We start from the raw sequence: 13,679 nt of genomic DNA, 5'->3' as shown, positions 1-13,679 counted from the left end.
ATGGAACCGGATTTATTTAAAGTGGCAACAACGAAAAAAAAGGTGTCAAATTCATTGATTATTTCGATTGAAATTGAAATTGTATCGAATGAATGATGAATCTGCGATGTCGTTCGTTTTTGATGAAAAAAACAATCTTTTTTTCTTATTGTCACAAATTAACCTCATTTATTTTAGGTGATATCATCAAAGTTACAATAGAATTGATTAAAATTGTTGTTTCGGTTGTTTTTTACATTTTGATAAATTCAATGAATGTTTCATTTTTTTGTTTGCGGAAATAAATATAATCTTCAAAATAAGAAAAGAAAAAAAACGTTCGAAATAAACCTGATTTAAGAAAAAAAAAACGTTCGAAAATATTTAAATCGAAAATATTCCATTAGATGTCGACACAGCTAAACATAAATAAAGTTCAATCATCGTCAAATGGAACAAAAAACAACGATCGATGATGAAATTCATTTTTTTCGTTAATTTCACGTATCCTAATCGGTCACAATGAAAATATTTACGTAAACAATCACTTGATTGTTATGCATGTTGAAAATTTTGCCGGTAATTCAATTCAATACAATTCACAATACATTGTGACTATTAATTTCGAAACAATTGTTTTCTGTTTGTTTTGGTTATCTGTTCACATGAGTGTTTGTTTTGGATTGGAAATTTTCACCAAAAATTAGCGCGCGCTTTATAACTTGCTTGATCGGTTGCAAAACAACCCTTAAAAAAAATTGGCGCCTTTTTTTTTACTATTGTTTCTTCAATGATATAAACCACAGTGATCGACCTGACGATGAAATATATTTTCCCGCCTTAAAATTTTTGGCGGCTAAACAAAAACAAAAACCTCGTATTTTACAGCGAGTATATAAATCTTCAATGTGTTCTATTCACTTGTATACATTTTGATTCAATCGTTAACGAATTTCTCAATTCGAATCGAATCTTTTTTGTTTTTTTTTGCATTTGAAAATTCTTTTTCGAATTTTATTCAACTAATAAAACACACAATGCCACATGAAACTCAAACATCCACCAATTCCATTGATAATGGATTTAATTTGGATGAATTTTCACAGAAATTGATCATCACTGCTGTTGATAATAAAAAATCCGAATCCAAATCGTTTGTAAAATCAGATCGAAATTTCGATCTGGATGATGAACCATTACTTCGTGAAAATCCAAATCGTTTTGTTTTGTTTCCAATTCAATATCATGATATTTGGACAATGTACAAAAAAGCTGAAGCATCATTTTGGACAGTTGAAGAAGTAGATCTAAGCCATGATCTTGTACATTGGAATAAATTAAATTCGAATGAAAAACATTTCATTTCACATGTATTGGCTTTTTTTGCTGCAAGTGATGGTATTGTTAATGAAAATTTAGCTGAACGTTTTATTCGTGATGTACAAATACCAGAAGCACGTTGTTTTTATGGATTTCAAATTGCTATCGAAAATGTTCATTCAGAAATGTATTCATTATTGATTAATACATATGTATCGGATCGTAATGAACAAGATTTTCTATTCAATGCTATACGTAATCTACCTTGTGTAGAGAAAAAAGCTAAATGGGCTATACGTTGGACACAAGATGATTCGGTTACATTTGCCGAACGTTTAATTGCATTTGCTGCTGTTGAAGGAATATTTTTTTCCGGTTCATTTGCAGCAATTTTTTGGCTAAAAAAACGTGGCCTAATGCCTGGTCTTACCTTTTCAAATGAATTGATTTCACGTGATGAAGGATTACATTGTGATTTTGCCTGTCTTTTGTTTCATCATATTCGTAATCGTCCATCATCACAACGAATTGTTGAAATTATTATTGATGCTGTTAATATTGAACAAGAATTTCTTACCGATGCATTACCAGTATCATTGATCGGTATGAATGCTAAATTAATGTCCGATTATATTGAATATTGTGCCGATCGTTTATTGGTTGAATTAGATTGTGAAAAACATTATAAAACAACAAATCCATTTGATTTTATGGAACAAATATCATTAGAAGGTAAATCAAATTTTTTCGAAAAACGTGTTGCCGAATATCAAAAAAGTGGTGTCATGTCACGACCTGAAGATCAGGTATTTGTTACCGATGCTGATTTTTAATCAAAAAAAAAAATTTTAATTAACTTAATCATGTTTACAAAATGCGGGTGAAAAAAAAAGAAAACAAGACGACAATCAATTTATTTCTTCATTTTTTTTTTGATTGATTAATGGATTAACTTTTTAATAATTTTTGCTTGATATCTACAAATTTTTGTTTTGTTATCGAAATTGTAAAAAAAAAAATGTTTTTGATAAAAAAAAAATTTTTGATAATTAATGATTTGATTAAATTAAAAAAAAAAATTAATTAATTAAATTTTAAAAACTAATTGGAAATTTGAATACATTTGTATCTTTGAGTGAATTATGTTTACGTGCTACAACCGTTGGTATCCATTGTGATTGGGGACTAATATTCGTTATGTTTATTGGTATCATTGAATTTTTATTGAATGGTGATTCGGTTGTTGTCGATGTCGTTGTTGTTGTCGATATAATAGCTTTCCATGATGATGATGATGGTTCAATCACGGATTTTAGTGGATTCAATGTTATTTCTTCTTGATAACTATAATTTGGTTTTGATGTAGTTTTAAATTTTTTTCTTGATTGACGATTCAAATTATTTCTGATGGTTCGATTTGATTTAATCGATGATATAGAAATTCTATTTGATTCTAATGGTGTTTGAATGTTTGATTCGGTACGAGATAATATGGATGATGTTGATGGATTGAATTGATCAATCAATGTGGGTGTTGTAAATTCATTGTCAACATGTTCTAACCCATAATAATATGAATTAACATCATCATTAGTATCATCCATAGTATTTTCAGCGGTATTCATCAAAAAATTATCCATAAATCCATCGCCATTTTGATCTAGAACATTATTTGAAGCTGCCATTGCTTTTGAAATGCAAAGAAAAAAGTAATTTTGTTAAAATTTCAAAAATTTTTGCCATCATTATTGCTTACCAAGCTTAAGTTCAGCATCAGGATCATGAATACCAAGAATAGGTGGACCAACATAATATGGACCACCAATATGTTTCAATGGATATGGATGATATGGTTCGATTTGTTCTGATCCATCGGCAATCATTGCTTCAGATGAAGAAGATCGTGTATTCTCCGATGATGATGATGATGATGATGGTGAAATGGATGCAAATTTACCCAATGATTTCAATAAATTTGTTAAACTTTTTTTCGTTGGTTTAGAAGTTTTTTCCACATTTATCTGTTGTTGTTGTTGTTGTTTTGTTTCTTGATATTGTTGTTGTAATAAATTTTGATCTAATTGTTGAAGAATAAAAGACATTGATGATGGATCATGACGATGATCCATTTCGTTATTTGTTTTTGTATCTAATGTTGTTGTTTTATCGGGCAATTGAAATGTTTGTCCAATAAATGATTCAAATGCAGCTGGTGATTGTCGATACATTGTTGGTGTTGGATTGTTTATTTTTGAATATAAAAATTTTGATGGATATGAATAATATGAATGATATGAATTTGATGATGAATATTGCATCGGTACAATTGTTCGAATTGGTTGTCGTTGAACAGGTGTTGATGGAACTATCCATGATTTTGGACTAATGAGGTAAGATGAACAACAACAAAAAAATTAAATTATAATCAACAAATGACAAATGTAAACTTACTAAAAGATCGGTATATATAAACGACCATCAAAACCATTTGTCATTGGACGACCTAATATAATACCTAATGGCGATGATTGTTGTTGTTGTTTTTGTTTGTTTATAGAATGTTGTGATTGTGATGATGATGATGGTGATGGTGAATGAAATCGATTACCGGTAGATAATATTTTTGATTTTCGATTCGTATCCGACATTTGTAATAAATCATCATCATCATCATCAGCATCATTTATTAAATTTGATGTTGTTGTTTTTTGTTGTTGTTGTTGTTGTTGATATGAATCATCATCATCATTATGAATTGATGATATTGTATTTGACATTAATAATGAATAAACATTCGGATGATTATTATTATCATTAGCTAAATTTATTGATGCAATTTGATCACCATTATCATTATTATTATTATTCCAGGTAGCAATTGGCATATAAACATTTTGATTTGATGTATGATAATATGGATAATGATTATCATTAGAATTTTCATTCATATTATCATAATAATTTCGAACTTCATTTTCATGTTGTTGTTGTTGTTGTTGATCTTGTCGTCGTGATTGTAAATTGTATGGATTATATGGTTTCGATAATAATAATGATTCTTTTGATAATAATGATGATGTAGAATTATCATTTTCTTTTCTTTTACGTAATAATGATGATAATAATAAATTTCTAAATGGATGATGTACAATATTATTTGTACGATTAAATAATTTTGAATTATTTATCGATTTGATTGTTGTTGTTGTTGTTGTTGGCATCAATGTTGTTGTTGTTGTTGTTGTTGAAGTTGTCGTAACAGAATAAAAATTAAAAATAATGATATTGATGAATGAAATTAGAAAAATTTTCGAAAAATTTTTACAATTCATTTTGAGATAATTATTATCGAATCAGGATATTGACAATCGAAAATTTAAAAAAAAAATATTGAAACTATCGATATTATCGATATCATCGATCGAACATAAAATTATTGGTTGAATTCCAAAATGATAATAATCAAATGTTGTTTGATTATTGGAGAATGTTTGTCGAACAAAAACAATCTAAAATCAATATTATTATTATTATCCGACAAACAAACAAAATCGAAAGTATTTAAATGGTTATTATCATCATCTTTATCGTTGTTGCTGTTTTTTTTGCAAAAGAGAATCATTGAATTCTATATGAGTAGTTGAAGAAATGATGAAAAATAAAGAAAATTTTCAAATTGAACATAAAAGTATTATTCATGATGTGATGTGAATGTTTATTGGAGAAAAAACAATCGTTTAATAATAACAGCGGTAACAAAAAAACAAAACAGGTAAGTAGAAAAATAATGTGTTTTAAGAAGCTAAAATTGGAATGAATATTTTTCTTCTTTTTTTTAGAGAAAAGTAAAGATGATTAAAGATTTTGATGATGATTATAATTATTTATAAATAAACAATCGGTCAAATGACAATTACTGATGATCAATTGATGTTTGTGGTTTAAGTTTCACTAACCAAAACCAAGAAAAATTCATTATTATAATGGTATAGTTGATTATAATCGTTTTTGTGTTTGTTTGCTGTGATCAAAGACAAATGGACCAGATGATAATGATCGTTGTCGTTGTTGAATTTTTGTAGACATTTTTGTTGTTGTTGTTGTTTTTTTCAAATGATTCGAAAGTGAATTTTAAAATTGTAAAATGTTTTTATTTAGAAAATCGTTCTCTACTCTCAACAACAATATTCAAATCTCTCTGTTCTTTCGTTCTCTCCTTTTTTTTGGTTTTTCTTCTTCTTATCGATCAATTTCACTCTCAATCAATCAATAACCGAGAAAATAATAATAATAATAATTCAATAATAAATTTTGCTGATTATTGTAATATTATCATGTTCCACGTTCATGATGATAATGATCAACAAATGGCAAAATAATTCCAGAAAATTTTCCATAATAATCAAAAAGAAAAAAGAAGAAATTGATAATAATTGTGAGAATTTTTTTTTGATTCTCTTTTCTCCATTTCTTCATTCACTTTTATTTCAATCTTTCGTTTTGGGCCATGTTTTAATTCATGTCACATTCGTAACATTTGATCCATATAAAAAAATATTTCATATTTAAAAATAAATAAGAGCAAAAATTGATGATTGACTTCTCCGTTTTTTTCATTATCGTATAATCAATGATCGTAGAAAAACCACCACCACCACCACCGAATGAATGTCATTTTTCAACCGATTCATAAATATGACCGGCCAACTAAAATATTATTTTCAGCCATAAAAATATGACAAAGAAATGGGATTTATCGAGCGAGCGAGAGAGAGACACAAAATATGGATGATTTTAAAAGCAAACGTTTTGAAAATGAACAAACAATCCCGAAAAAAAAAAATAAATAAATCGGTCAACCAAAGAAACAAAACTGAAAAATTGATGATGATTTTCGGCTGCTGTTGTTTTTTTGTTTTTGTTAAAAAAAAATTCATTAAAAATTTTTTCGTTTAGTCGTTTATCTTTGTCAATGGCAATGGTTATAGTTCAATTTCAATTGTATTCAAGAGAAACAAAACCAAAAAAAAAAAAAAAAAACCAGTAGCTATTCTGTTGTTTTGTTTTCTTCTTTTTTAGTTTCGTTTGGTTTTTTTTTAAAAATCATCCATATCGATTTATGATTTTTATTTATTCCGAACATTTTAAACAATGAATGATGTTTGTTTCATTACATTTTGAATGAAAAAAAATTGTACCAGTCAGTTAAGTAAAAGAAAATTATAAGTAATTTAAGTGTTTCGCCAAAAGAAAAAAAAACTTCATTTCATTTAAGTGAAGTTTTCGTTAATTGCTAAATCTCTAAACCCGAAAAAATCATCAGAATTTTTAGATGAAAAATTTTTTTTTCCAGGTAAAATAATAACCGTGTTTGTAGTGAAATTTTCTTTTTTCCCCCTCCTGTTTTCACGTAACGCATCGTTACACATCAAAACGTGGATAAAAAGTGTATTCCCCTAACCAACCAACCACCCACACACACAACGAATGATATTAAATGTGACCATCCAGAAAAAAAAATTTAACTAAACAATCATTTTTCTATTTGAATAAAATTTAGTTTATATTTATCATGTCTATACGTCTAAATGTTGTTTTTTGGAAAAGAGAAAATTGACCAGAAAAAAAAATATTCGTGTGAAATGAAAAAAAAGACCATTTTATTTATACAGATTTCGTATCTAATTGATTCTCTCTCTTTTACTTACTTTTACACACTTTTTTTTCATTTCTTCAATTTGAATTCCAATTTCGATTGTTGTTGTTGTTGTTGTTGTTGAACTAAATGTATTTGGAATTGGTTCGATCGATTGATAAGGATGAACAACAACAACAACAACAAATATTTGACCTTTTACAGATGAAATTTACAAGTTCAGTTGGTTAATGTTTTTTTTTTCTTCTTTACTTCAACTTAACCATGCATGTTTTCACTCTTTTTTTTTCTTTTCTCATCATCTCAAAACAGAATTATCAATATAACCAATATAAAATTATAGATTTGTCACCATTGTCAGAAATGATAATTTCTGATACTATCATTAAGTCATCATCATTCATATGACATTTGACATTTTCATGAACAAATGATGAAGAATGAATTCGTTTTTCCCCGATTGATCAATCCGATTATTATGATCCGTTGATCATGAAAGACGACAATGTTTGATGATAATCTGGTTTTGTTTTTTTGCTTTGGTTTGGTTTAGTTTGACAACGAGAACAAAAAAAATTCATAAATATTCATCATGATAATAATATGGTTGTGATTGAAATTTTTCGTTTGTCATTCATTCATTCATTGTAATCTATGATGATGATGATGATGATTCCTACTTAAGTCACAAATTTTTTTTTTCTTCCAATGTTTAGTTTATTTTTGGTAACAAGAATATTTGAAATCCCTTTTCTTGATGTTCGATCATAAAGGTGGAGTAGAAATAGTTAACAAGAACAACGAAAAAAAAACGATTCAATTATCACAGCGGAATTCTCTTTTTGGCAAAAAAACAAAAAGATAATTAATGTTTTTCTGTTTGTTGTTTTAATTGTAAAAAAACAAACAAAAATTTTAACCAAACAATCATTGAATTTTCCAATTATAATCTTTGGTCAGTTTTTTTGGTTGGCTAAAAATCCATTTTTTTTCACTCAACAAATCAAACCAAAAATGAATGATGAAAACTTGTGATTAACCTTGTTTTTTCACAATTAATTTCATTATCATGATCCTGATGATTATTTTCCCTTTTAATTATTATTATTTTGTTTTTCTCATCCATAAGTCGAAATCAACAAAAAAACATATTTTTCACATTGGAATTTTGATTTATTTATTTTTTCGGACAAAAAATATAATTAAATTCATGTGAGCCAAACATTCAACTAATCCATATATCACACATTGAATCTTCACCTCAGTTAATCTGAATGGGAAAAAATATATTTTTTTCCCAAACCTTTTTTTCATGATGATGAAAAAAAATCAGTTTTCCCTTCAGAGTTTAATGACTTGTTTTGAATAATGATGATTTTTCTTTATTAATAACAATTTATTTCATTTAATAAAAAAAATTCAACAAAATCAATGAAAACAGCAAACAAATTCTGAATGATTAAATAAATAAATAAACAAAAACAAATAGGAAAGACATGAGAATCAGCCATAATGAAATTGAATTGTCCATTTTTTGTTTTCCATTTGGATTGAATTTCAGCTAATAATATCTAATGATTGTGCATTTTTGAATTTTTTTAAAAAAATTTAAATTTTATTTTGATCATCGTTGTGGAATTTTATCCGTTAATAGTAATAGTTTTGTAGTAAATTATACGGGTGGCCATTTGTAATTTGTATTTGGCAAAATTTTTGTTTTCTAATGACGATGATGATCATTATTATTATTATCAATTTGTATCACAGTTATTTCCTGTGGCTGTTGATGTTTTTGTTGTTGTTGTTGTTGTTGTATGGTAATCGAATCCGAATAACCAATACCTGAATCATATGATTCTACACGATTATTTTTATTAATTTGTTTTTGATTTATTTTTTCATTTATCATCATAATACCATTATCAATATTATTATCATTTGAATTTTGGACAACATTTTTATAGCCATTTATTTTATTTATCAAACATTTTGTTGATCGTTTGTTATGTTTGTTTCTATTATCATCATCACTATCATTGTCATCATTATCATCATCGCTAGTGTCACCATCATCATCATCATCAACATTTGGTATAAATTCAAATGAATATGGCCATTCTGATTGTATAACCAATGATATAATCAAACCAATTGTCATCATTGATGTAATAATTGTTAAACTTATTGGCATTGTTTTTGGCATTATTGACATCCATGTTATTATTGAAAATAGCCAAAATAATATTGTAAATAATAATAATAATTTAAAACCAAATTTAAGCCAATCAATTGAACAACATTGTGAATGAAATGTTTTACGACTGTTACCATTATTAAAAAATAATTGCATTGAACGTGATCGTATTGATGATGTTCGTGATGTTGATGATATTTTTGATAATATTGTTGGTGATTGTAATAAATAAGAATTTGTACTATTGATTGTTGTTGGATAACTTAAACATTTGATTGTTGAATCATTGATTTGATTATCATTATTACTTATAACATTACAGCCAAAACTTATCTGACATGGAGATTTAGGTGATGAAAATGATGATGATGATAATTCGGTTATAGTATTTGTTGGTGATGAAATAATTTTTGTTGCTTGTTGTTGATCATTATTGTTTGGATTTTGTTGTAATGTTGATATCATTGACATTGTTCTTTTATTTGATTGTAATTGATTATCAATTGATTGATTCATCATCTGCGGTATCATGGATGATGTTGGTTCAATACTTTTTGATCGATTATTTATTGATTGTCGTTGATTTAGACTTACAACATGAAGTCTACATGTAGAGCTTGGACTATTCAATATTGTATGGCTACATGTAGAACGTGTAAATAAGGGTTGAATTTTATGCGATGAATGTATTGTTTGTTGCTGTTGTTGTTCAATATTTTTATCCGAAATCATATTTAACGATAATGATTGATCATTTTTCCAATCTGATGATGATGATGATAATAATCGACCATTACCACCATTATCATTATTTATAAATTTTGATGATTCAATCATATCCATCATTATTCAATTAAAATTGAGAATCGATATTTTCGATTCAACATTTGAGAATTATAATGAGAATTTTTTTGTTTTGTTTTCAAAATTATTTCTTCTTACTATTCAAAATGAACAACAAATGACAACAAACAAATCATAATGATTTAATCAATCATTTTTTTGGCAAGGACAAATCTAACGAATAAAAATAAATGAGCAAAAAAAATAAAAATAAACTACCAAATAGTCAAATTCTAGATGATGACAACAATAATTGATCTACTACCAAACCATAATGAATAACTTTGTTGTTGTTGTTTACTCGTCTATAATCTATATAATAAAATTTGTGAGGACAAGTTTTATGGAACAAATTTCCTATATAAAAATTTGGAATTTAATACTTTTTTTTCTGGATTGATTTATATATGCTATAGAGCTTGTATATAGAATGGCCATCTTTTTTTGTTGTTTTGAATGAATGAATTATTCACAACACTAGGTCAATGGGTAAATTTTTTTTCATCAAAAATTTCATTTTATTGATAAATTCAATTGAGATTGATTAGGCAAACAAATAATTCAATGATTCAATTACTAATCGATCCATTTGATTATTTAATGAACCATGATTAGCAATGATAGCAAATGTAAAATTTAATGATGGAAATATGGCTAATTTTGCATTAGCTGAACCTATACCACCGGTATGTGATAGATAAATTAAATTATTCAATATTGATTGATCATGTTCAACATTTGAAGGAAATTCTCGTCGTTCCCATCCCATTACATAACGATATTTTATATTATGGATTGTTTTGTTGAAAATTTTCATACTTTCTTTAGTAATCGAAACATTTGGATTATGATAGGTCCACATTTCTTTAATGGTTGCCGGTTTTAAAAGTGATTTTTTTGTCGAATGAATATCATATGATGATGAATACATTTGTTGACCATAAATGAGTAGATCTTCGATTCGTGCTGTAACACCACCAGCCGGCCAATGTGGATATGGACGTAGTATATCGACAATTTCTGGTGGTAATACTTTTCCATTATGAATACGATATTGTCTACCACGATTCATTATTAGATGATCACGTGATTCGGATGTAGCTGTTGGCATACCAATTATATTGTGCATAAAATCTTCCAATACTAAATGATATGGTCGATTTTCAATCGATTCAACTATAGCACCAATCAATGACCAACCATTATTCGAATAATGATAACCATGTCCAGGTTCAAATAATAATCGATCATTTGAAAACCATGTTAATAGCTGTGTTGAATTATTAATACGAAATTCCCAATCATGCATAAAATCCTGTTCACGTGAATGTCGAATACCGGATTGATGTGTAATCAATTGTCGTAATGTAATATTAACCGATTTATTAGCAAATTTTTTCTTGGGAAATAAATCATATGAAATATAATTGGATATATCTAAATCCCATGAAAGTTTTCCTTGTTCAACTAATCGACCAATCAATGCTGAACCAATTGCTTTACTAACTGAAGCAACTTTTAACATTGTTTGTGTTGTACAAGGAATATTATTTTCAATATCGGCATACGAACCAAACGAATCAATCCATTCTACCCAACCATCCATATGACCAACACGTAAACCAACAGTTAAACATGGTGTTTTGGTTTCATTGGTAAATTTTTTAAATAAACGATTAACTTTAGGTAATTTATTCCAATCAAATGAATACGAATCGCCAAAATCAATGGTTAAAAGTAATAGAATTAAAATCAATGATGATTGATGCATCTTTTATGAAACTTTTTTTTTAATTTCATTTACAAAGTGAAAAAATAAAACGATAATAAGGAATTATGAAAAACAACAACCAATCCAAAATCTGGTTGTCGAGTTGATTTTCTTTTATCATTTTTTTTTTTTTGCCAAAAACAAGGCTATCTTAGATTAAATTAATTATCAATTGATTATTTATTTCAATTCAATCATTATGATTGTTACAAGTATGTATAATTGTGTGTGTGTGTTTAAATGCGATCAAATTGATCAATTGATCAATTAACGGTAGACATGACAATAGAAAATTGTTTTTTATGCAATGATAATGATATAGTACAAAATTGAGTGAAATTTGAAAATGTTGTGACCTATACCTAAATTATGATTGCATTTTATTTGTATTTGAATTTTTACTTGCTTCACGTTTTAAAAAGATAAATATTTTCTCTTTGATCCAATCACGTGGAAATGGTGCATAAAGATTTGCGGCTCGTTGAAATCTAATAGTTATGATGAAAATATAAAGAATTATCAATTTATTTTTTAGAAAAATTTATCCAAATCACTTACACTAAACAGCTAAGATCGGTTAATGAATCAAGATAATCGAATAGCTGTGAGATATCATAGGTAATTGTTGTCAATCCAGGATTATCTTCTTTTAAATGTAATTCATAAAGATGGCAAATATCTAGATAATTGTATATTAAAAATGATTGGCTTGGAAAAAATACCACCATCATTACAACTTACATTCGAGTGCATCATTCAATGATTCAAAATCCCAATAAGTACGTGTTTCTAATTTTCCTGGCTGAAATAGGACTATTGTATGAGCCATAATTAATTTATTGATTCAAAAATCAATCAATGAAAATTTGTTTTAAGAAATTCAAAAAAAAAACTAAAATTCTGTATAAAGAATTTTTCAGATTCAGATGTGTGATAATCAACTCAAAATTGAGCTATTAACAATCGATACCGCTTAACAATCGATAGTTTAAAAATCGAAACTTTTTTGCATTCCTTATTTTTAAATTTTAACAACTGTATAATCCAATTTGCAATCAATTTCCTTATAATTATGTCTAATAAATTCTGAGAATGAAAAAAAAGGAAACCCTAATTATCATATTTTTGTTGATTGTTACTATGGTTGATGCGAAATCATTCATTTTGGAAACAAAACAAAAAAAAAATTCATAACGGAAATACATATCGACAAATCTAGAGAATTTTTTTTTTGTTTTTCAAAATTTTTCCATAAACGGTAAAACAGTTAATAAACAGAATTGTTGATCATAATATCACTTTAACATTTATAAAAAAAAAATTCCAAAGAAAAATTCGTTAAAAAATCAATTGTTTTCATTTACGAAAGTACCTTGAGAAAAAACAATCGATTAAAAAAGAGAGAAAATTCATGATTCTGCCATGGAAACGGAATGAATTATCATTCTTCTTTTTTTTTTTTGTTTTAAACTTTTTTTTCCTTCTAAATTTATAAATTTTTATTTCAAAACGAAAATAATATTGAAAATAGTGGAAAGGAAACAAAAAAACGACTTCAAACGATCATCAAGCTTGCGTTGGCAAGCGACAAATGATGAAAACAGATTCCAAACAAACCCCAGTAAAATTTTCAAAACCACTTTTGAACAAACATAGCATTCATGTTGAATTTTCATAGTTACTTATAACTTTGAATATATTTGTTTTCAAACTTTCAATTTACTTAGATGAAGAGAACAAAAAAATAAAACATTTTTCAGCTATGAGAATATTAAGAATTATATGGTTTCTCTTTTTTTTCAAATTTGCTTATAACTTGATGAAAAATTTATATTTGAATTCATTCATTCGAGAATAGTGTTTCCAAAACGATCTTTAGAAGAATAAAATAAATGAAAAAATTTATAAAATTTTAA

At 26.9% G+C, this 13,679-nt stretch overlaps 4 protein-coding genes across 4 annotated transcripts; 1 reads left to right on the top strand and 3 right to left on the bottom strand.

Annotated features, from left to right (window-relative positions):
- Positions 1 to 663: 663 nt before the first annotated feature.
- Positions 664 to 2,316, top strand: RnrS (ribonucleoside-diphosphate reductase subunit M2). Its single transcript, XM_027349500.2, has one exon. It carries the CDS (start codon positions 1,017 to 1,019, stop codon positions 2,130 to 2,132), a length of 1,116 nt encoding a protein of 371 aa, XP_027205301.1. The 5' UTR covers positions 664 to 1,016; the 3' UTR covers positions 2,133 to 2,316.
- Positions 2,317 to 3,749: 1,433 nt separating this feature from the next.
- LOC142646289 (uncharacterized) lies at positions 3,750 to 6,184 on the bottom strand. Its single transcript, XM_075824784.1, has one exon. It carries the CDS (start codon positions 4,629 to 4,631, stop codon positions 3,750 to 3,752), a length of 882 nt encoding a protein of 293 aa, XP_075680899.1. The 5' UTR covers positions 4,632 to 6,184.
- A 4,324-nt stretch (positions 6,185 to 10,508) lies between these two features.
- LOC113792036 (serine beta-lactamase-like protein LACTB, mitochondrial) lies at positions 10,509 to 11,867 on the bottom strand. Its single transcript, XM_027341906.2, has one exon. It carries the CDS (start codon positions 11,761 to 11,763, stop codon positions 10,537 to 10,539), a length of 1,227 nt encoding a protein of 408 aa, XP_027197707.2. The 5' UTR covers positions 11,764 to 11,867; the 3' UTR covers positions 10,509 to 10,536.
- A 230-nt stretch (positions 11,868 to 12,097) lies between these two features.
- On the bottom strand, positions 12,098 to 12,718 carry e(r) (enhancer of rudimentary). Its single transcript, XM_027341930.2, has 3 exons — positions 12,505 to 12,718; positions 12,322 to 12,442; positions 12,098 to 12,251 (listed from the first exon to the last, which is right to left on the bottom strand). Exons 1-3 carry the CDS (start codon positions 12,590 to 12,592, stop codon positions 12,131 to 12,133), a joined length of 330 nt encoding a protein of 109 aa, XP_027197731.1. The 5' UTR covers positions 12,593 to 12,718; the 3' UTR covers positions 12,098 to 12,130.
- Positions 12,719 to 13,679: the final 961 nt, after the last annotated feature.

Source organism: Dermatophagoides pteronyssinus, unplaced genomic scaffold (assembly GCF_027571235.1).
Source record: "Dermatophagoides pteronyssinus isolate colony J.1.1.1.1 unplaced genomic scaffold, Derpt_VIB-CSIC_2022.12 sq0002, whole genome shotgun sequence".
Classification (NCBI taxonomy): Eukaryota; Metazoa; Arthropoda; class Arachnida; order Sarcoptiformes; family Pyroglyphidae; genus Dermatophagoides; species Dermatophagoides pteronyssinus.
Note: the sequence above shows the minus strand (reverse complement) of the source record. Positions and strands in the feature narration are given on the sequence as shown.